Source organism: Phaseolus vulgaris, chromosome 3 (assembly GCF_051622355.1).
Source record: "Phaseolus vulgaris cultivar YP4 chromosome 3, ASM5162235v1, whole genome shotgun sequence".
In the NCBI taxonomy this organism is placed as follows: Eukaryota; Viridiplantae; Streptophyta; class Magnoliopsida; order Fabales; family Fabaceae; genus Phaseolus; species Phaseolus vulgaris.
The window spans coordinates 49,309,035-49,332,766 of NC_143500.1; the positions used below are offsets into that span (position 1 = coordinate 49,309,035).

General features: G+C 30.0%; 2 protein-coding genes across 4 annotated transcripts; both read left to right on the forward strand.

Moving 5' to 3' along the window:
* Window positions 1–1,330: 1,330 nt before the first annotated feature.
* On the forward strand, window positions 1,331–6,712 carry LOC137805963 (uncharacterized). Its single transcript, XM_068605839.2, has 8 exons — window positions 1,331–1,786; window positions 2,296–2,339; window positions 3,271–3,372; window positions 3,446–4,653; window positions 4,986–5,036; window positions 5,439–5,483; window positions 5,882–6,025; window positions 6,242–6,712. The coding sequence occupies exons 3-8, from the start codon at window positions 3,360–3,362 to the stop codon at window positions 6,455–6,457; spliced, it is 1,677 nt and encodes a 558-aa protein (XP_068461940.2). The 5' UTR covers window positions 1,331–1,786; window positions 2,296–2,339; window positions 3,271–3,359; the 3' UTR covers window positions 6,458–6,712.
* Window positions 6,713–17,791: 11,079 nt separating this feature from the next.
* Window positions 17,792–21,405, forward strand: LOC137808292 (transcription factor SPATULA). Of its 3 annotated transcripts, XR_016519252.1 has the most exons (8): window positions 17,831–18,257; window positions 18,368–18,475; window positions 18,971–19,036; window positions 19,120–19,185; window positions 20,465–20,571; window positions 20,667–20,779; window positions 20,868–20,946; window positions 21,037–21,405. XR_016519252.1 is itself a non-coding variant. In XM_068609324.2 (7 exons), the coding sequence occupies exons 1-7, from the start codon at window positions 17,838–17,840 to the stop codon at window positions 21,192–21,194; spliced, it is 1,212 nt and encodes a 403-aa protein (XP_068465425.1). In that variant the 5' UTR covers window positions 17,792–17,837; the 3' UTR covers window positions 21,195–21,405. The 3 variants fall into 3 exon arrangements, 2 of the variants coding, with proteins under 2 accessions (XP_068465425.1, XP_090155821.1); XM_068609324.2 differs by having other exon boundaries at window positions 17,792–18,257; window positions 20,465–20,779; XM_090299695.1 differs by lacking the exon at window positions 17,831–18,257 and having other exon boundaries at window positions 18,455–18,501; window positions 20,465–20,779.
* Window positions 21,406–23,732: the final 2,327 nt, after the last annotated feature.

Consider the following 23,732-nt stretch of genomic DNA (forward strand, 5'->3'; position numbering starts at 1 on the left):
GGTCAAGGTTTTTGGTCTTGGATCAACTCAAAGATACCGTTAGTGAGTTTCTCATTCACTGAATGATGTCTTGAACCCTTGGTATGTATGTACTCGATTTAATGCTGGTTTTTTCTTTAGTTATTAGTGTTGGAAAGGAAGTAGATGATTAATCTGTGAATTTGAAATACGAAGGTGGAAATGAACTTTTATCTTTTATTCTCTATATGAGAGTTGGATCACCCCTTAAGTGAATCGATTTAATTTAATTGTTTATTATCGATAAAAAAAAATTATACCCTAGCCAAAGCTCTCTTAAAGCACAACAAAAAGTGTAATGTACCCTGCACCTACCTAAAAAGTGGATGTGGTCCAATATAAGGTGTTCACTAGTGAAATATAATTTTTAAGTAAGGATATGCTACAATTAGTAGTTAAGTCTTTTTCTAAGTGTTGTAGCATCTCTTAAATACTCCCAATTTATTTATTTATTCATTAGTTATAAAAAAAAAGTATAAAACCCCCCACTACCCTACTTTACAAACCTGGCCATATATAATAAGTCTAAAATATACAATTGAAATGCAACTTGGCTATCACTTATGTTTGTTCCTATTTTAGTCGCAAATAAATTTATTGACTAATTTTTTAACTTTAGTGGCTAATTTTGGTAATCACTAAAAATATTTTTTGTAATAATAAAATTTACATTTTTAAATCAATCTACATTCAAAATATTTGACATTTTTTAAAATCTAATTTTTAATCATAATTTTGTTACTCAAAGAAATTTCAGTAGATTAAGATAAGAATATGTATATAAATTATTTTTTATATTAACTTCTAAAACGTGTGAGACTTGTAAGATTTATAAATATATGGAAACGATCACTGATTTTCTTTTACAAATTCCCTCAAAGTTTAAATCAAGAGAAATGAGCCAGATAAGATGTAAATAATACTCAACGTTAAAGAAATAAATGAAATTAAAAATAGAAAACAGTTTTAAATGAATATAAAAAGAGTAGAAATAAAGAAACTATTTAATGCTTGTGGGCAGTTATAATTAAACTGAGGAAAAATAATACAACATTCATTATAAACTGTGCATTAATAAATGTAATTAATTTTAAAATTTAATAAAATATTTATAAAAATTTGTTTTTTTTGAATTTACATTAATTAAATAATAAATAAGGATAAACATATAAATAAAAAAAGTAATTCTTAAACTTTAAAAATAAAATTTAAATTAAAAAAAAATAAAACACGACATTTAAAAGAGTAATGGGAAGAACACATTGAAATCTGTTTAACAAAATACATAAAGAGTATACTTAATTTTTTCCATGTTTTATTAATTGATTGCATATATTTTCTTGAAAAAAAGTGAAGGATTTGAGAAAAATGTTGAGAAACCAGCAAAGGCTGTAAAGTTATGAAGTAGGGGAGGAGAGAGTGGAAAAAGAGGGAGAAAACACGAGGATGGCATCTGGACTTTTTGTCTGTAGTTCCCTATGCCAGCATTTTTCATATGCGTTTCTGAAATTAACAAGTTCCATTTCCCTTCATGTAAAAATCAACGTAAGAAAGAGAATTTCTATAATAACCCAAAATATGCGTTTGCAACACAAACCTCACTAGTTATGCTTATAAATGAAACACCCTCACCCTTCACTATTCACTTCAATTTTCAAGCTACACACACTTGAGATACAGAGCAAAGAACTTGCTTCACAGATAACTCAGCAAAGTTATCAACTTTTGCTGCTCAGGGCACTTATTTCTGCAGATCTAATGCCCTTGGGTATCCTCTTCATTTCTCTATATATCCTCTTTGTATACATGTCACTTTTATCCCTTTTGATTGTTCATTTTCTTAAAAAAATGGGTTTTTGGTATGTGGGTGGATGTGTTATTTCAGATCACTTATGCATGCTTTATTTTCCCTTATCTGACCCTTCATTGTGTTTTAAGAAACCCATTTCTATTTTATTAACCGATTTGCCCTAAGCGATTTGGTACTTAGGGTTTTCTTTTGAAAATTTGATTTTTTGAAGCAAATTGTTTTTTTATGGCTTTAGAGTCCAAAGGGTACTCTAATTCTTATAGATCAAAATTGTATTTCTAAAAAAAATTAATATGAAACTATTCCCATTAATTTTGTTTTTTTTAAGTTGTTTTTTACTCATCTATTCCTTAAGAGAAATTCCCAATTTTTTTTTCTGTGTTACCATATATGTTTTCTTATAAATGATATTTTTTTTTATGTTTAAATGTTAAAATCAAGGAAAACTGAGTCTAATTGTACATTAGGAATTGGCACAATCTGAGGAAGGATTTTCTGCGGTCGGAGAAAGGTACACCCAATTTTATTGTTTATACATGTATGATTTGAGTTTTAATGGTAAATTTTTAAAGTAGAGCTTTTTAGTTATCTGCAATGCAATTTTTATTATGATCATGTTTGTGTACTAATTCCCCCTTGCATGTTCTTTTAAGTAATAGTTAAGTCTTTTTCTATTTATGTTCTAACATAAATATGCATGTCGATTCTCTCATACTGCAAATGATTTTTGTAGTCATTATAGTACCCTTCACATTTTTACAGTGCATTTGTTAGATTATATATAATTAGTCCATAATATCATTCAAAATAGCACAAAGAGGTTTTAGGGAGATTCAAAATATAATCTTTCAAAAGAACATTCTAGCTTATAGCTTTTCACTCATTCATAAATATACTTGTAACATTCATAATGTTTATAACATTGTAAGTATTGAGATATAATTAATTTATCATGTGGACAACTAATAGAAATCACCTGTCTCTGTTCTTATGTTTATTGCATGAAGGCTACGAAAGGTAATTCAATTCATTACAGGCTGCATATTAATTTATAAAACTCAATCATTTATTACAAGCTCAGGAGAAAAATAAATAGCCATTCTTTGTTCAATCATATTTTGTAGTTTGATACTATATATATACATTGATAATAATTAAACATTGACTTCCATTTTTAGCAATTAAATACCAAAATTATTCATATATTTACAGGAATTAAAACGTATTAATTCTTTCCTTTCATATATTATTCTCAGTTTGCGGATAAAAAAATTTCAGTGTATTTTTTTTTTATCGGCAAAGAATTATATAATTAAAATATCTCAGTCATGAATTAACATGTCTTTTCATTTCCTATAGGATAAATTATATCATTTCATTGACGCAGTTTACATTGTTGTGCAAATAACTCGAAATAATATTTTCTTATGGCTCTAAAGCAGGTTTAGTGACTCAGTAGAAAACACATTACCTAGTCTTCATCATTGTCTTTCCTTTGAATCTTCAGCCTTCAGAAGTGAATTTGGCAACGATGAACCCTCATGGTGTGAGATCATTCCTCTCTCCGACATTTATTTGTGAACACTCTTTAACTATTTCATGTCCATTTTGTTGAAGGTGGCTCAGCTGGAGATGCTAATCCAAACAACCAAAATTATTGGAGGCCTCTCCCTTCCAGTGAAACACAGGAGAGGCTGCTTCCCTTATTTCCCCTCTTTGCTACTGATCAGGAAGGGTTTCCTCAGCCAGAAGTGAATCTCCCTCAGCAAGGTGCCAACAACAATGGTGCCAGAACTGATCCTCCACTTCAGGAAACCCCTAATGCTGTAGCACCGGAATCAAACATTTCCTCTTTTAGTCCCCTTGCTGGAACTCTTACAAATCCTACAGAAGATGTAAACTTGTGTCAGAACTTTGGCATAAGCAGTCAGGGTGCAACAATATCTCCTGCTACGATTCCAAGTTCGAATGCTGCAGGTAGCGTGCATGGAAGCAACTCAAACAGCGTCAACTTAACAAGAAAAAGAAGCCTCCCTGGAAATGCCTCTCCACATATAGAAGAACCTAAAACACCAGATTCTGGGTCTCAGGTGAGAGCTACCCCCAATGTGATTCCACAGAATGCAGGACCAACTATTCCACCAACCAACACTAGAGCTGACTGGATGAATGATACCAATCATAGAAGAGGTTATGGTGCTCAACCTTTTATTCCAACACATTCCCTTCACTCTCCTCTCCAACCCTCACATTCCGTTCAGCCTCTATCTTTTCACAGTACTTCCTTCATGTCTAGTACTACCTTCAATGGAAACACCATGACCACCATGAATGCTGCTCACTCAGTATCCTCCCCCTTTCCACACCCTGGAGTCGACATTATGCTTCCATTTTATCAACATGGAAACAACATGTTTGGTCCTGTCGTAACATCATTGGGTAATTTTCCAACTTATCGACCAAACTGGTCTTACATTGATAGTGGTCGAGATACTGCTAGAACGGCTCTTTCTTTTGTTCTCCCCTTCCAATCCCCGGTATCTGCACCAATGCAATTACTACCTGGAATTGTGGGAAATGGTGCCATAGTTAGTAATGCTGGAGCAAATACATATTACCCTCTGAGTAATCATGCTAGCTCTTCAACTTGGGTTCCTCCACTGGGCTCACGAGGAATGCACTATCCTGCTGCAGAAAGTAGTCCTGTCTCTTGGAACCACCATGGTTTTATATCGCCTGCTATTCCACCCACTGTCATTCATGAACCCGCTTTTCCGCTACCACAATTTCCTTCTGAGGAAACGAGAAGAAGGCTTCCAAATGAGGTATGCGTACGCTCAATGCTTTTACCTTATAATAACAAAAATCTGCTATTTTTCTTGCTAGCCCTAAATTTTCGGCTCAATTTACACCCTGACTTGCATAATAATTTATATTTGAATGTAAAAAAAATGGAAGTCTCACAATATCATGACTCTTTGAAACCTGATATATTAACATCCATTAAAATTTATACTACCATCCTACAAACTTTGGTGCATTAAAGTTTTGAGATGCATATTATTACATAATATTATTTACCACCTTAATTTATTTGGTAACTAAATTTAGCTTTCACCTAGTAAACTTTTTTTCATATATTGTTTTTTTCATACAGGTTCGATCTATCCTTGATTCTTTACGCTATGGTCAGGCTCTAAGGTTCGAGGTAGATTTTCGCAAAATTATATCTTCATTCTCTTATAATCAAATTCTATATACGATGGCACAAATTAAACCTTCGGTATATATTGTGTTTAGACCATCTTATAAAGATTTAACCCAGACATCCTTTCAAATATAATTTAAATTATTGTTGTAAACACAACTTGCTATCAAAATAAATAAACTGATAACAAAATTTATATACTTTTTTTTTCAATTCTAAAGTATGTTCTGTATCCTTTTTCTTATTTTTTAATGACATATTTTTCTCGTCAACTACTTTCTCTTTCTACTAATTTACTCCTCGAGTGCGTATATGTCAGTACCTGATGAGGTAATTCTGCTTTTAATTTGTCGTCACTATTAATCGTTGTAATTAAAAATGTCTTATGTCTCTATCTTATAGGAATTGATGATCCTTGACTACTCACTTGTGTTACGTGCGTTTGAGGTATGATATAGATTCATGCATTCATTTTCCACGTCTATTTCATTGTCACCTTTTCTTTTATCTAGCTCTCTATTCATTATTCATCATAGCTTCTACTCTCTCTCTCCATTTTTTCTTTCTTCTTCCATAATTCCTTTAAAATCTTCCAAAACTTTCGATAAGCTTCGAAATTGAATTAGGCCTTGACTTTGGAACTTTTACATCTGCAAATTGCCTTTGCAAATCTATCAAGCAAACAGCATTTCACTGTCCATCTCTGAAACTTCTATTCCTTTCTATTCCGAGGATAAAATTTGTTAAGTTCCTACGAATTTCTTAAATTCTAATGTGAAAGGAAGCAAGGCGTTTGCACTTGTTTTCCTATTGCTTATTTCTCTAAACAGAATTATTTGAGGCAGATAGAGCACCCTGAACTGTTTGGGACATCGCCATCCTCGGGACTGAGTCTGGAAACGATAGCACAGTACATGGATAATGAGACTTTCTTGGTTGATGATGGAGATGATTCAGAAGAAAACAAAGAAAAATGCCCCATCTGTCTGGTGAGTTCTAATTTCCATTCATAGTTATTTTCAGACGTTAACTCAACACATCAAACTCTTTAATAATAGTTGTGAAAATACATATTTCTGTATCTCATTTCCAATTTTCTATTAATTACCAGTTAGGCTATTATTTTCTCGGATATAAACAGTACTTTTTTCCATCTTTTTATCATGTTCACGTCTAAGTTTTACAAAATTTGTTTCCATCTATAGGAAGAATTTAAGAACGGAGAGGAAATCGGGAAGCTGCATTCATGCGTGCACAAGTTTCACCTTGATTGCATCAAAACTTGGCTCAACCGCAAGAACCTTTGCCCCGTGTGCAGAAGAACTGCGTTGGAAACGCAGAATGACCAAAATGCAGGTGGTAGAGCTGGAGCTGGAGCTGGAGCTGGAGCTGTAGTTAACGGTGAAGGTGGCAGAGAATAGTTCCGGTATTGCAACTTTCTTTTTCCCTTCATGGAGCAAACTTATGGATGCAGTGAGCGCGTACTTGATTCTTTATGAGAATTAACGAACTTGAACTCATGCAAGACTTTCTTTTTCTTTTCTTTTAATTGAAGTTTTTATGGTACTTGGAGTTGGGATGATATTGGACAAAGTCATTCCAAGCTCCAACGGATGATAACTATTTGGTTGTTGCTCATAAGATGCTTTGAACTTTATAATAATTTGTTTTGCTCCAAAACTATCGACTAGTTTTTTCCCTGTGGAAGCGTATAACTTTGATTATATTCTAGATTAGAGCCATGGAAACCTTTTCTTTGGTTTTAATTCTGGTAATAACTATGACCTGTTTTGAATTAGATCGTTCGGCATGTAACTCTTTTTTCTCACAAGTTAACATTTTTTTTTCCGTTTTGCAGCAATGGTTACACGATTAAGTGAGATCTACTTTCATATTTTTGACAATATATTGTTATTTTATTTTAAAATTTTATTTATATTCATTTTTATTAGAAAAATATTTTAGTATTAAAAGAGATTGTAAAGTGGAAGTGAAAGAAAAAATTAGAAACTTTTTTTCTCACAAAATAAGAAAAGGTTTCTTACACTAATTTTTTTTCTTTTACTTTGACTTTACAACCTCTTCTAATACTATAAAATATTATATTTTTCAAACAAAAATTAATATAAAGAAAATTTTAAAATAAAAAATAATATATTTAATTATCAAGTGAACTTAGATGTCATCTAAATACGTCAATCTATTATTGTTTAAAAAATTATACTTTTAAATTTAGGAGTGTCAATGCGTACTGGTTTGTCTCATAAAGACTCTCGTTCCGCATAAGGAGTGTGAGCTTATTTTCGTGATCTGCCCCGTATAAGAGGTAGTTTGCAGGCCAGCCTGCATTATAAGAAAAAATAATTGAAAAAAAAAATTATTAGTTCTAAAAAAACTTATTTTTGTTGTTGAAAAATTAAAATTTTATACATGTTTCAATTAAGATAAAAATATGAATTCATGTATGAGTGTTGTTAGAAGGTTTGATTAAAAATAATTAAAGTTTTGTTTTGCATATATTTTTTCTATATATGTATGTAAATATACTAGAGTATCTTATCAAAGTTTTGCTATAAAATATTTTAATAAAGATGACAATTCTTTTAACGAGTATTTTATTGAAATTTCTTTTTTATATTTTTTTATTAACAAATTTTAAATAAAAGATTTTACTTAAAACTAAATTCATTGTCACTCTTAATATTAACTCTTTTCGATGATTAAAATAAAACATTCATTTTTTAGTACATTAAATGCAATTTTTAAAATAAAATAAAATAAAAGTCACACTACAATAATGAGTGAGTGGGGTATGGTTTATCTTATCCCTGTTTTAATTCATTCAATTAAAATAAATATATGAATTCAAGTATGAGTGTTGTTAGAAGGTTTGATTAAAAATAATTAATGTTTTGTTTTGCATCTATTTTTCCTATAAGTGTATGTAAATATACTAGAGTATCTTATCAAAATTTTGCTATAAAATATTTTAATAAAGATGACAATTTTTTAACAAGTATTTTATTGAAATCTCTTTTTTATATTCTTTTTATTTATAAATTTTGAATATAAGACTTTACTTAAAACTAAATTCATTGTCACTCTTAATATTAACCCCTTTAGATGATTAAAATAAAACATTTAATTTTTTAGTACATTAAATACAAATTTTTAAATAAAATAAAATAAAAGTCACATTGCAATAATGGGTGAGCGGGGTATGGTTTATTTTATCCCTATTTCAATTCATTCAATTAAGATAAATATATGAATTCAAGTATGAGTATTGTTAGAAGGTTTGATTAAAAATAATTAATGTTTTGTTTTGCATCTATTTTTTCTATATATGTATGTAAATATACTAGAGTATCTTATCAAATTTTTGCTATAAAATATTTTAATAAAGATGACAATTTTTTTAACGAGTATTTTATTGAAATCTCTTTTTTATATTTTTATTAACAAATTTTAAACATAAGATTTTACTTAAAACTAAATTCATTGTCACTCTTAATATTAACTCCTTTAGATTATTAAAATAAAACATTCATTTTTTAGTATATTAAAATTAATTTTTTAAATAAAATAAAATAAAAGTCACACTGCAATAATTTGTGAGCAGGGTATGTTTTATTTGATCCCTATTTCAATTCATTCAATTAAGATAAATATATAAATTCAAGTATGAGTGTTGTTAGAAGGTTTGATTAAAAATAATTAATGTTTTGTTTTGCATCTAGTTTTCCTATATATGTATGGAAATATACTAGAGTATCTTATCAAAGTTTTGTTATAAAATATTTTAATAAAGATGACATTTTTTAACGAGTATTTTATTGAATTTTCTTTTTTTTATATTTTTTGTTAACAAATTTTAAATATAAGACTTTACTTAAAACTAAATTCATTTTCACTCTTAATATTAACCCCTTTAGATGATTAAAATACATTCATTTTTTTAGTACATTAAATTTAACTTTTTTAAATAAAAATTACACAACAATAATTTGTGAGCGGGGGTATGATTTATTTTATTCCTATTTCAATTCATTCAATTAAGATAAATATATGAATTCAAGTATGAGTGTTGTTAGAAAATTTAATTAAAATAATTAATGTTTTGTTTTGCATTTATTTTTCCTATATATGTATGTAAATATACTAAAGAATCTTATCAAAGTTTTGTTATAAAATAAAAATGATAATTTTTTTAACGAGTATTTTGTTAATTTTTTTTTATATTTTTTTATTAACAAAATTTAAACATAAGACTTTACTTCAAAATAGAATACGACTTATTTCATCATTTGAAGAAAATATGTTTTGACACTGAAATCCTTATTACAACCGTAAATAATAATAATGTATTAAATTTTTAAAGTGTATACAAGATAATACATTAACAATCGCATAAATTTATATTTTTTTCCTTACAACTGGTTTTATTAACTTTTTATTTAATAATTTAATTTATATTTTATTTAAATAACTTGATCTAATGTATTATTATTATTATTATTATTATTATTTAGATTTATTAAAAGGTTGTAAAGTAAAACGAGAGTTGTGAAGATAGTTTTTTCCCTTTTTAACCTTTACGCCTACTTGATTTACTCATAAACCTAGAAAGTAAACTTGCAGCAAAATATAATCTCTCTTCTTTTAATTCTTTTTGTGATTTTTTTTTCATGCTAAAGTTTCTGGAAAATATTTTTTATTAGAATTGAAGAAGAAAAAAGGATATTTAATTGCTTTCTATTGGTGTTCACTGTAACATCCCTAATTTTTTACCCATATATAATAAAATAAAAGTAAAATAAACACTATCTACTTAACATATGAATATATACATCAAAAGTTTTAAAAACAAACAGAGCATTCAAATTAAAATTTTCACATCCTCCAGTTGCTCACTTAGGAGCTCTATTACCTGCAATCTCGTCTGCTCCCGTGTACCACACGATCATCACAATAAAGAAACAAACACAAAACGAATAACAGGTATATCACGTTCATCATCCACATTACTCCTATCAGATTTCTACTGACTCACATACTCAGACACTTGACTCTACTTCCGGAAGACTCGGGTATTGAAATTAGCATCCAGAGACCTGCACCTGTCATACTACTGCTGTGAAGTCCACACAGTCATGCACATAATTATTTCAATATCTCATCATCTCATCATCTTCATATGACAGGGTAAATCCATTTGATCTAGTTCTTTCAAACCTCAGACTCAGTCAAATGAACCTCCTTCGACTCTCACCAACTGAATAACTTCATCTATCTGATTCCACTATATCAGTAGAGTCAGGATCGTCTCATTCACAGGACACTCACAAATCAATACACCCTAATAACAATCTCAACACGGTATTTCCTTTCTTGAAAATACTATGTCTTGATCACACTTTAACCTCATTACATACATCATTTAACATATCAATGCACCACTCAATCACATCATATTTAAACTTTCTAAACAATCCAAATATATCTCAAACTTTACTTATATACATAATTAATTCCAAATATATGCTCTTTAAATCAATCATCATTTAAAATCAAACAACCACTTCTCATCAAACATCTCATTAAGTAATTCAAAAGAATATTCTAAAACAAGTTCAACTCATTTATATTATTATTCAAACACTTTCAATTCTCAATCACAAACCCCTTCAACAACTTATTCACCTTAAAATCAATATAAAATATTCAAAGTCAACTATTTTAGTCAATATATTACTTTACTCTTCAAAAGAGACAATCCTGCAAACAAAAACAATTGGAATTGGTGACCACGTCACCCCCACATCCAGAATCTTCTAACCTAGGGTTTTAATGAAAAGAATAAGACTAGCTTCCCTTACCTGGACTTGAGCAGATGCTCACTAAGAGCTCCAACCACCAAAATCTTAATCTTAAGGATAATCTAACCTGCACACAAAGTTCTGATCACAAATCTAACTATATCACTATGACCCTGATCTAACAGAGACTAATTCTGAAGATAAAAACCTCACATGCAAACTTAAACTAAAAGGCACCCTAACCATATCAAAACTAACTCAGAAAATGAGCAAAAAATGAACTTACTCTATCTAAGATTCTGATCGGGCAATCTTGTAGATCTCGCTACCAGGAGTCTAATGGTGGACTCCGATCGTCAAACAAATGAGCGAGGAGGTCAGAATCTTAGAGAGAAGGGAGAGAAAAGGAAAAGGAAACTTATAGAGAGATGGTGGTTCTTTTAAAATGAAGCCTGAATAACTAATTTTCTATTTATATAGCTTTTTCACTTTAATAATAAAATATTCAGGTGTCATTTTAATTGTACCATTTCTACTCTAAGACTATTTTTCTCGGTCCTTACATTCTCCCCAACAAGAAAAATTTTCGTCCCCGAAAATTGACTTACCAGAAAAGAGATAAGGATAGGTTTCGTTTCTCTAATGGTTCCTTCTAATTCGTAAGTTGCATCACTAAACTTATCATCCCTGATTCTTCCACACAAATTATCTATTGTACTTTCGACACACAAATCCAACAAATAAATTATACTAACAAAACCAGATGTATGCATACATTGGATTCAAAACAAATGCAGTGTCTAGTGTCTAGCCATGGACATGAAATTCGATTATTAAATGTAAGCAATTTTTTTTTTATTTCATAAAAATGATGGCAATAATAAATTACAAAGTCAACAACTAGTAAGGATCTATTTATGGGGTTGTATACCCATATGTTACTGTGTTTTGGTGAATGAAGCTATTATCACATGTTAAAATAAATATATTTTGTTCACAAGTGAAGTCAATCAAACCTGACAAGACATACTTAATTTGAAACAATCACACGAAGAATAATTTGTTGTATTTATTTAAACCAAATGAAATAAATTAAGAGAATTGTGACCGTAAGATCCAGAGAACATCAAAGAAAAACAAAAAAAAATCTCTACAATATCCAATGCAATGGTTCTGGTTTCTAATCCAGCCAACCCAATCAATGACTCCCACATATTGCATCACAGGCAGAACAAATAAGGAAGAATAAAGGAAAAATAAACAAATTAATCTTTTTCAAACAAGGCCAACAAATTACTATTGAAGTGAGCTAGCAATATCATGCACATGTACAAACACAAATCTTCTAGTACAAACTAACACTACATTCAAAATTGTCTCGTGAAGCTCAACTACCAAAAATAGTGCAAGAAGTAGTGTCATTGTTAATAAAAATGTTCTTGTCTCTACACAGGTATACAAAATTTAAGAATTAAGTATAAGTTCCATGAATTTAGCCTTTTTTTTTTAACTTTAATGAGTGAGCATTATAAGAGAATTTCACATCTAGAAACCAGGGTCAGGATGTAGAGTCTAAAGGAATGATGTAGGTTTGGTTCTTGTAGAATTCTCAAATCACAACAAACACATTGGCTAATGTGTGTAATGAAACTTCAGATTTAGTGCATCGGGCAAGTGAAATTAGCTAAACTCTCAAGTTATTATGAATTTATGATACCCTATAATAAGTCTCACTTTGACTTATTTGACCATAGCCTAACCAAGATGGGGAATATCACCATCAGGATCGACACCTCAATTCTTAGTACTGCAAAACATATATGAATTCATTGAGTTTGTTTATCACTAAAAGAAAGTAGTTGAATTAAAGTTGTCTCGAATACTCGGGAATTCAAATTTTTTGTAAAGAATGACAAATCCATATCAGACTTGTAATTAAAACTATTATACATAATACTGGTATATAAAAAAAACACTTGAAAATCAAGAGAGATGGAGTTGAAATGAAACACAAAAGTTTAATCACAATACCAATTCCCAAAAGTCATGACTAACCCTCCAATTCCCATGAAAAAATATAATAAAGGCTAAAAATTATAAATGCTTTGCATGCACACATCTTAAAGTTTGAACATATATAGTTCCCATAGAAGTAAAACCCACATAAGAAAATATTGTCAAAATACAAAGAGTACTGAATTACTATTTTCCCATCCAAGTATAACAAATAGTTCACTTTTATATTAGGTATCTTGAGTAAGTTTTTAAAAGATAAGCATTTACTCCTTAAAAATAAACAATAGGTTCCGATATTAACAATAATAGGAAAATTACCAATAACCTTAGTATTTAACTTCTTATCTTAAATGACCAGAGCTTAGAATGAGAATAAATAAGATTAAGAGTCATGACTTCAATACAATTGATTATCAATTATCAGTCCAACAACCAGTGATGATAATTCAGTTAAATGCACTATAAAAAGATGTGCATACTATTAACTTGAAAACCTGTAAAATCATACCATTGCAAACATAACATTTACAGTGGCAATCAATCTCAACTAACATCCAATAAGAGTTTTATCTAGTAAAGCTAGCTAGAATATTCTCTTTCGTTTTGGTATCATAGGTAATTCAAATATGAATCTTCAAACAATGATATCATGTGCAAGAGAAAATCTCAAGTGACAATAAAAGTGACTGTTTCACAATGCAAGAATGGTGAAAAAGAAAACTTTACAACCACACATTCGTACAAAAACAAAATTTATTTCAGTGTGTTGTGGCTTCTAGGTGATTACTACAATATATAAAGGGACTAATGTATAACAATGAGAGACAAAAGGGAAGAACGAGAGAAAATCTTCAAGTAGGTAAAATTCAATACAAGTAAAGCAACAATCTTTATGGTTGAATCTTCAAAACATTAAGTCTCCTTACAAGTAGCAAATAATAATAATATTATGGTCACATAGGTACTCTTCAAGGAACAAATGACAATAAAATTAAATATTTTGTGCTCTTTCCAACCTCACTCTTGTAAACAACCATTAACAGAAACAATTAAAACTTGAAAACAAGCAAGTCACATATAAAAGGATACACAAATCACAAATACACATCAAAACAAACCTTCATGAATCATCATACAATCGAAACACAATCACCACTGTAACCACATAAAACAACACAATGTCAAACTTCAACAGGCCATATCAAATGTAACATCCCACATACAACTTATTTACTCTCCATAACTTATATGTATCTGAAACTAAACCTTGACACAATTAAATCTAACTTGCACTTGCTCTACACTTATTGGGTAACTATCCATTTTACTTTCTAGAGATTTTGAAACTATTGTTTTATATTCCTATTCCTATAAAATGAATTTGATAAAGAATCAATTCATTTAGAAGATAACATCTAGATCCTACAAAGACAAGCGTCTCAAAATCATATAGAATTTGAGTTTATCAACAAAATCATAAAACTTTTAATATATAAAGCATTACACCAAAATAATTATTAGTGTAAAACTTTTAATCTAAAGGAAAACTTTCAAATAAATAAATAAACACTTAATTAAATAAAATATAACACACAAGAATAAAAGAAGCAAAGTTTCAACATAATACATTATAGCAAGCTTAGAAAACCACTTTTGTTAACTTCAAACAACATCCATTACTTCAGTATTTATCACAGATGAGAAAGTTTCTTGACCAATGATTTCTAAGCATAATTGCATTTGTACATATTTAAAATTATTTAAGATGCTAAACTAAGATAACAAGCAATACACAAAAACAAGAAAACTTTTTATTTATTTTAAGAAACAAGGAATGTTCCACCTATTTTTTATTTTACACTAGTTCCATCTTGCATAGAGATTATAAAAGCTGAAACACAAACAATCTATATTTCCATCTTGCATAGAAATTATAAAAGCTGAAACAAACAATCTATATTGAATCACGAAAGAGAACAACATAATTAATTGTGTCAAAACTATGGTGCTAATTGTATATCTTAGGAAGTTTTATATGTTATTCTTCCTGTAATTTTCTTCTCTATAATAGTCATATATCGCTATTAATTAATACTAAGAGTTTATGTATTAAAAACAATAATCTCAAAATCACAGGGATTTGTCTCCTTAAATTTAGTTGTTCATATTTCCTAAAATAACTAGCAGGTTCATATTCCTTATGAATTTGAGATCAACATAAAGCATCTTCTTCTTTTAATTGTATGCAAGAGACCCTTTAACCACACAATGACCACAAACTCAGATTTACAATATCACAATTTTTGTTTATTTATATTTAAACCAAAATAAAAGTAAAACAGTGCAATAGATGTTGAAGTTTTTTTTTTTTTTCAAGATCTTTCATTCTTAATACTAAATTTTTTATTTAAAACATACATTTAACTAGAGCACAACAAAGTACAATAAGATAAAAAAAACAATTTTTTTTAAAAATAAAATAATCAGAAAACTTTTCATTATATTTCTAATTTAAACTCAAACAATAATCTATTACCAGAAGAAACACAACGAACCCACTACCCTCAGGTCACCTTAAAGATGAACTGCTCTGATACCAAATGTAACATTCCTAATTTTTTACCCATATATAATAAAATAAAAGTAAAATAAACACTATCTACTTAACATATGAATATATATAACTATCTCATAATTGTATCTAAAAAAAAATATCCCTCTTCATAGGGATTTTAATATATACATCAAAAGTTTTAAAAACAAACAGAGCATTCAAATTAAAATTTTCACATCCTCCAGTTGCTCACTTAGGAGCTCTATTACCTGCAATCTCGTCTACTCCCGTGTACCACACGATCATCACAGATAAAGAAACAAACACAAAACGAATAACAGGGTAAGCTAGCTATAACAAAATTTTCTATATAATTTAAATTTCAAATTGATACACAAAATTCATAAATTCTCATACAATTTCTCAAACATTTCACATAACCATTAAGTGTTTATCACGTTCATCATCCACATTACTCCTATCAGATTTCTACTGACTCACATACTCAGACACTTGACTCTACTTCCGGAAGACTCGTGTATTGAAATTAGCATCCAGAGACATGCACCTGTCATACTACTGCTGTGAAGTCCACACAGTCATGCACATAATTATCTCAATATCTCATCATCTCATCATCTGATCTGCTCTGATCAGTTCTTTCAAACCTCAGACTCAGCCAAATGAACCTCCTTCGACTCTCACCAACTGAATAACTTCATCTATCTGATTCCACTATATCAGTAGAGTCAGGATCATCTCATTCACAGGACACTCACAAATCAATACACCCTAATAACAATCTCAACACGGTATTTCCTTTCCTGAAAATACTATGTCTTGATCACACTTTAACCTCATTACATACATCATTTAACATATCAATGCACCACTCAATCACATCATATTTAAACTTTCTAAACAATCCAAATATATCTCAAACTTTACTTATATACATAATTAATTCCAAATATATGCTCTTTAAATCAATCATCATTTAAAATCAAACAACCACTTCTCATCAAACATCTCACTAAGAGCTCCAACCACCAAAATCTTAATCTTAAGGATAATCTAACCTGCACCACAAAGTTCTGATCACAAATCTAACTATATCACTATGACCCTGATCTAACAGAGACTAATTCTGAAGATAAAAACCTCACATGCAAACTTAAACTAAAAGGCACCCTAACTATTTCAAAACTAACTCAGAAAATGAGCAAAAAATGAACTTACTCTATCTAAGATTCTGATCGGGCAATCTTGTAGATCTCGCTACCAGGAGTCTAATGATGGACTCCGATCGTCAAACAGATGAGTGAGGAGGTCAGAATCTTAGAGAGAAGGGAGAGAAAAGGAAAAGGAAACTTCTAGAGAGATGGTGGTTCTTTTAAAATGAAGCCTGAATAACTATGTACCATTTCTACTCTAAGACTATTTTTCTCGGTCCTTACATTCACCCAATAATTACATACCAACTCCAATTTTGAAAGGATTGAGTTAAGGTGCCATTCATACTGATGTTGTATTTCTACAAAAAAAAAAAAAATCAACTTCTCTCTTTACAATATATTAAATACTTTCAGAATTTACACCAAATTTCAAGACAGATTCTAGATATTCAGAATCTTCTTGCATTATTATCCGATCTAAAAGGGAGTTACTTTATAAATCTGAAGCGGGAGTATTTTGGATATTTCATCACCCTTGTGAAGGTGCAACTTTAAACCATGGGGTGCATAATGCAATGGCCATAAGTTAATATCAGGTTCAAGTCCAGTTAGTTGGGCTTTATATAGGACAGGCTACCCAAACCCAATAATAATATTGACTTCCATATTTCGTTGCTGGCTGTTTCTTCTTGCACCTCTGTAGCTTCTCCGAACACTCATAGGTCAGAAAAAAAAATCATTTTGTCCTTAAAAAATATATTTTTTAGGAAATGTTATTTTTTCCTATGTACACCTCCAGATCCAAAAATACCTTTTCAAATTCTACAATCCAAAATACGTTTATTTTTTTAAAAAAAAAATCATTATGAATTATAAAATCTAGAAAGTATTTTTTAAATTTGGTAATATCTTTCAAATTGTATAATTCGTTTCACCTCTTACTAGTATTTTGAATTATATAAATTTAAAATGTAATTTTAAAATGTATTATAAATTGTACATTAAAAAATTATTTTCAAATCAAAATAGATATTATAATAAAATGTTAAATATTATAAAGAATTATATTTGGAAAAAATAAAATTAAGTTTGAGATGGTTTGATAGTTGGAGGAGGGGTTCCGTAACGGAGTTTGTGATGGTGAAAGTGGGTTGGAGATAATAGGTGGTATGGCGCGTGGCAGTGTGGGTAGTGTCAGCGAACCATACTTTTGATCCAAACCAGTTCACAATTCCCCATGTCATACGTCATTTCCTTCGTTTCTTTTCCATCGGTTTCTCAAACTAGCCACCTCCATTTCCATTACATTACCCACATTACATTAACAAACACAAACATAAACACCTGCCTCTGCAACCAACTCCCAATCCCCAACAGTCAAAAGAGAAAACTCCTAACGCTCCTTTCACCTTTTTCTCTTCTCTCCTACCTTCAACCAAAACAATACAATCTCTTCTCTTCTTCCTCCTCTTCCACACACCACCAAATCTCCCTTCCTCCCTCCATCTCCATGCTTCGCTTCTGCACCTCCAAAACTGCACAACAAAATGCACTACAAGATGGGATCTCCGCCTACAACCCTTCTTCTGCTGCCAACGTCTCTTCTTCCTCGGTGCCACTTAATAATGAAACCGATGAGTACGACTGCGAGAGTGAGGTGCTGCTTCCACTTTCTCATATTACTCATTTTATATTATAATTATTATAGGTTTTGTGGTGTGCTGTGTGTGGCTGTTATGTATTATTATATATATTTTCTGAATATAGGAGGGTGAGGCGTTGGTAGATGAGGTTCCAATTCCACCGAAGTGTTTTCGTTCTGGGAGTTCATCCAAAAGAAGCAGAGCTGCGGAAGTTCATAACTTGTCTGAAAAGGTTTGAATTTTCTCCTTTCGTGGCAGGTACGTAATTACGTTGTGAAGTGGGGCAGCTGCACTACACCTGCATTGCACCCACTGAGATGAAAAACATCTTCACATATTTTTTTAAAGCCAGTGTGAAATAAAACAGAGAAAATTTATAATTTGTATCCTGAGGTGGCAACCTGCTTGATCTAATGCTCGACCAAGGATTTATGAATATATATTTCATTAATTTAGTCTCCGAATCTGTCAAGGTCACAGCAGTTTTTTCCTGTCGATTTTGTAAAGAAGTTAGTTTCCAAATTTGGTCAATGTCACAAAGAAAGAACTAGTTTGGCATGAATTTGCTAGATTCGGGTGAATGCAACTGCAGCTCCAATAAAATAATCTGGTTCTGCCCCTGAATGATGATCTATTTTTGTGTGTTTGGGTTTTTGTTTTTTTTTTTCATGGTTGAGTAATTTTCATTTCTGGCTTTTATGTCTGGTGCGTGGTTTGTTGAGAGCAGAGGAGGAGAAGTAAGATCAATGAGAAATTGAAGGCTTTGCAAAATCTAATTCCAAATTCTAACAAGGTACACTGGTTTCTTCTACATTGTTTGATTAGCGAGCTACACGATTCATTGTTCTTTGACTGTGGAGGACTGTTGTGTGGCAGACTGATAAGGCTTCAATGCTTGATGAAGCTATTGAATACCTTAAACAACTTCAGCTGCAAGTACAGGTCTGTGTCTCTTTCTGTGTCTTTCATTATTACTCCAATTCCTTTTGGAGGCGTAATTAATTCTTGAGCATCCTTTCTTAGATTGCAATTACATGAAGTTAGAAATAATGAGTAATAATGTCTTAGTTATTTATTTTTATAAGAAACTTTGGATACTACATATAATTGCAAGGATTAGTATCCACAATATTTTAAACATTTGAATTTTGAGGTATGTCTGCAGTAACAGTCTGGCCACTAGTGTGTTCTTTGTCAGTGCTACTCTAGCATGAATTATAAGAACTTTCGGAAAGGACTTTTATGCAATTTGGTGAAGATAGCTTTAATAACATCCTTAAAAGAACTGAAGAAATTGGGATGCTTTAATTACTGGACACATACTAAAATTGTCACTATAAATTAGCTTCACAATAACTAACACAGTTAAAATAAGCCTATAGATTTTTTTCTCTATCATATCCTCCAAATTTCAAAAAAACTTATATATATGTCCCAATTCTTTTTTTGAAATATAAATAAATAATATAAATATATTTATTTTTGAAATTTTAGTGCTCGCAATTTTTTTTTTCAAGCTCACCAGCAAGAACAAGTTTCTGGTTTAGGAGGGGAAATATTCCATGGATTTGGTAATGAACAATATTTGTGGGCTTAATTTCAAGCTTGACTAATAATACCCTTAAGAAGTTTGGTTCAAGGTCTCTCAACATTGAAGTACACGTTATTTTCCATATGACAGGTACTTACGGGTATGTGATACAAACACTGATATAGGGTAATTTCTTTAAATTTAGGATACGATACATCATGATACATTAACAAAACATTATAAAATATTTTAATAATTATAGAATATTTATAAGTAAAGGGACATTGATATATTTTTTTTCATTAATTTATGTTACGATACCAAATTTACAAAACAAACATTTGTGATCATAACAAAAAATTTATGCTTGTTATGTTTGGTTCTGCAACCTTGCTATAATATGCTCTGCTCTGCGATCAGAGTATTGAACAATCATAAAATACAGTTTATTTAGTACAAGTTGATACTTTGTTTATTGAACTAAACATCAATTTGTGAATAACACTATATTATGTTGCGTTGCATACAACATGCATCAGGAAATACTTCAATTATATTCATGATACGTATCCCCTTTTACCAAAACCCACTGTTTATGTGCTGAGTCTTAAATTTTGAGCATGTTAAAGGGAAAGGAAAAGGAGAAATAGTGCTCAGCTTATTTCTAATATGGTTTTTTGCTAATACCAGATGCTGTCAATGAGAAATAGGTTGAGTTTGCATCCTATGTTCTTTCCAGAAGGTTTGCAACCCCCGCAACTGCCTCAGATGAGAATGGATCCAAGTGAAGAAAACAGGTCTATCCCTTCAAACACTACTGCTACTCTGCCTATCCAACAAGAAAACCCCATGCCCTATTCATCCACTCTGCCTAACAAACAAATTGTGGCAGATCAACCATCCATGTCCGCTGCATCATATTTATTCAACTCTGAAACTTCTTTTAGGCTGGAATCTCATATTCCTGAAAATATAAGATCATTTCAACTCAGAAGTTTTTCTGAGGTTAGCTCACTTTTTAGTTACATATGCCTAGTTAAGAGTATAACAATATTCATTTTTTACACTTTTCCCCTTTTAAATTATAAAACAGATGTGCAGAGAAGACATATTGCAGCACCAACTTTTAAATGCAAACCATTCAGATACCAATCCATTAGGTTGTTCTCAAGGTGATCATTATTTCTTTCTGGAGAAATTATTTAATTGGGAAATAACTATCTCACACTAATTGAACTCTTCCCTCCTTAAACTTGAATCAGGCACGTTGGCTACAGCATCAATTTCCTTTGATATGCAAAAATCTGCAGTTAAAGACAACAGCTCTTTGGAAAACTGCATCCCTGGAAGTGATCAGTCTGGACTGGTGTTGAGAAATAGTGAGCCCAACATTATTCTGACCCAGCGGTTAATTGGGTGATTGGAATGTTATGAGCTACAAAAAATGTTTGCTTCAAATCTTAAATGTCTTTATGTTGTTTAACTGAGATTTTGTAAGACTGCAGATGGGGGACAAAGCGCCCCAATCATAATTGGTAACAAGACTGAAAAATCAGATTTTTTTTTATTTGAAGTTTGTCAGAATTTCATTGAAATTTGAATAGAATCCCAAAATAGAGTATTAATATCAAGTTACGACTACAAATTGTATTAGGTGAAAATATGTTTGTTGTACTATTTATTATTATTAAAACATTTCAATTTAAGGTTGTATTAACTTATTTATATATAAATTGTATTTGATGAAAATATCTTTATTATAAATTTTTTTATTATTCAAACATTTCAATATTAAGGTTGTTAAGCCATTTGTTAATATAATTTTGTTTTGTTTCTGGTGGTCATGCTGTGAGTCATTCTAATGTGTTTATGAATTTTAATAATAATATTTATGAACTTCATCTATACTCTATTGAGAATTTTAAATAAATGCACCAGATCATCTCACAAACATAATGTCAGAAAATTTCATGATTAGAAAAAACAACTCTTACATAAAAGTGATTCAAATATTTTAGCTGATCCTAACATGAATTTATACTAAAGACTTCTAAAAACATTTGAGATAAACATAAACATAAGATTTTAACATAAAAATCGAAATTTTTACACTATAAAACACTTCATGCATCTTTATTAGAAAAAAATTTAAGTTATACCCTGCATAAATTACAATTCTTTATTTATTTATTAATATATTAATAATATTTCATACATTTCTTTTCCTGCAAGAGTTAAAAATCTAGTATTTCACGAGCAACGTTAACAGAAAAAGAAACATGCACACAAAATCCTTTTTGGGTTCCAATTGGAATTTCGATGCGTATATGCCGGTTAATTTCTTCCTTCTTGTAGATAGCCAACTAAGAAATTTGGAATTTGTGGAAGGATATCTCAAACCAAAATCATTGATGTTAATTACGAGAAATAATATTATTTTTTTAGAAGGATTTTCAATATCCATCCAAACTATTTATTAAAGCATCTTCCGTGTATAATCTTAACTTATTACTTGATAAAAAGTAATTATTTCTCATAAAAATGAAATGGATCTGTGTGAAGAATTTAATTTTTATTGTTATTGTTTCTATAAAGAACGGTATTCAATAATAAAGAATTGGAAAAAAGTTAATATTTAATTCAATTATTAATTTCTTTTAATTGCCATAAATGTAAGTAAAAATTTAAATACATATAAGAATTACTTAAAGTAAAACTTAAAAAATTTAAGATGAATTACTTAAGAAAAAATAATATTCTATTTGTTGATATTATTTTTATGATTTAATATAATGTATGTCTATCATGTAATTTTTGCCTTTAATTTATACATGATCCCATCATGTCCAATCCACCTTAAAATCTATAGGTGTAAAAGTGGTTTGGACTCTGTGGGTTGTTAACCGTCTTTATTTAAGATAACAAATTAATTTTTTATTCCGTTAATTCATATTAATTTCATCCGTCTAATCTACTAATATGTTGGGTTGCAGGTGAACAACATGTCAGTCAGTCTGTCCTTTTTTATTTATGGTGTTTTTTTAGGAGGAATGTCATGCTTTTAGAATTAAAATTGGTGGTTGTCAATAAAATATATGAAACTTTATATATATTAGTTTATTTATATATCATTTGATTCATAGGATTATTATTGATATTATTATTTATATCAGTTCAATTAAAGACTTGGTCATGAGTTACATCTAAGTCACCGTTTGCGAATTTTTCATTTTCTGATTGGTGCATATATCCGTTGGGTTGTATGAGGATGATTTTATGATGTATTCATTCATGCAGTTTGACTGTTTCCCATAAATGTCTTCCTCTGGATTAGCTAAAAGAGTTCTGTTTTGACAGACTTTGGAGTAAGACTTGTGATGAAGATTATGGGTGAGTTCTTGTACAAGGGTTGAATCATCCCTAAAGTGATTCATATTTATTTATTACTTATTGTCGATAAAAAAAATTTGATATTTATTAGGTATTAATTCTTGTTTGATTATAATATTAAAGTTTGATTCAATTTTATTATTGTTCCTTGTATTTTTATTGTCCAAAAAATTATATCAATTGTTATAACCAAATAAATTGTCCCAAATTAAACAAAACTGCTACAATATAGAGATTTTTTTTTAAAAAAAAGATTTAAAAGTAACGGGTTAATACAGGACAATCTTATTACACACTTGAGAAAGCTCTTTAAAATCTTGGTAAACTTAATTGGATGATTTGTTTTAGTTGATTAAGAAGAGCGTAAAATAACTTATTTAAACTCCAATCAGTTGGTCAAAACATTTAATATAATAGCCAAAATCAGCATATTAAAGCCACTTAACAAAATTATGTTAAGGTCTTCAAAAATAACACGAATCAACCGATTAAATTGGTTTGACAACAAAGTCAAACTTTTTCAAATCATTTTCAAAATACATGAGGTGTAAAACAACCGGTTGAATCG

What these genes read in the sequence shown, in the direction of transcription:
- LOC137805963 (XM_068605839.2), top strand. An exon ending in GAAGAAGGCTTCCAAATGAG is followed by an intron (nt 4,654 to 4,985) that starts GTATGCGTACGC and finishes TTTTTCATACAG; the next exon opens with GTTCGATCTATCCTTGATTC. An exon ending in GTCAGGCTCTAAGGTTCGAG is followed by an intron (nt 5,037 to 5,438) that starts GTAGATTTTCGC and finishes TCTATCTTATAG; the next exon opens with GAATTGATGATCCTTGACTA.
- LOC137808292 (XM_068609324.2), top strand. Translation starts at nt 17,838, where the DNA reads ATGTCATACGTCATTTCCTTCGTTTCTTTTCCATCGGTTTCTCAAACT. An exon ending in AGTACGACTGCGAGAGTGAG is followed by an intron (nt 18,258 to 18,367) that starts GTGCTGCTTCCA and finishes TTCTGAATATAG; the next exon opens with GAGGGTGAGGCGTTGGTAGA. An exon ending in AACTCAGAAGTTTTTCTGAG is followed by an intron (nt 20,780 to 20,867) that starts GTTAGCTCACTT and finishes ATTATAAAACAG; the next exon opens with ATGTGCAGAGAAGACATATT.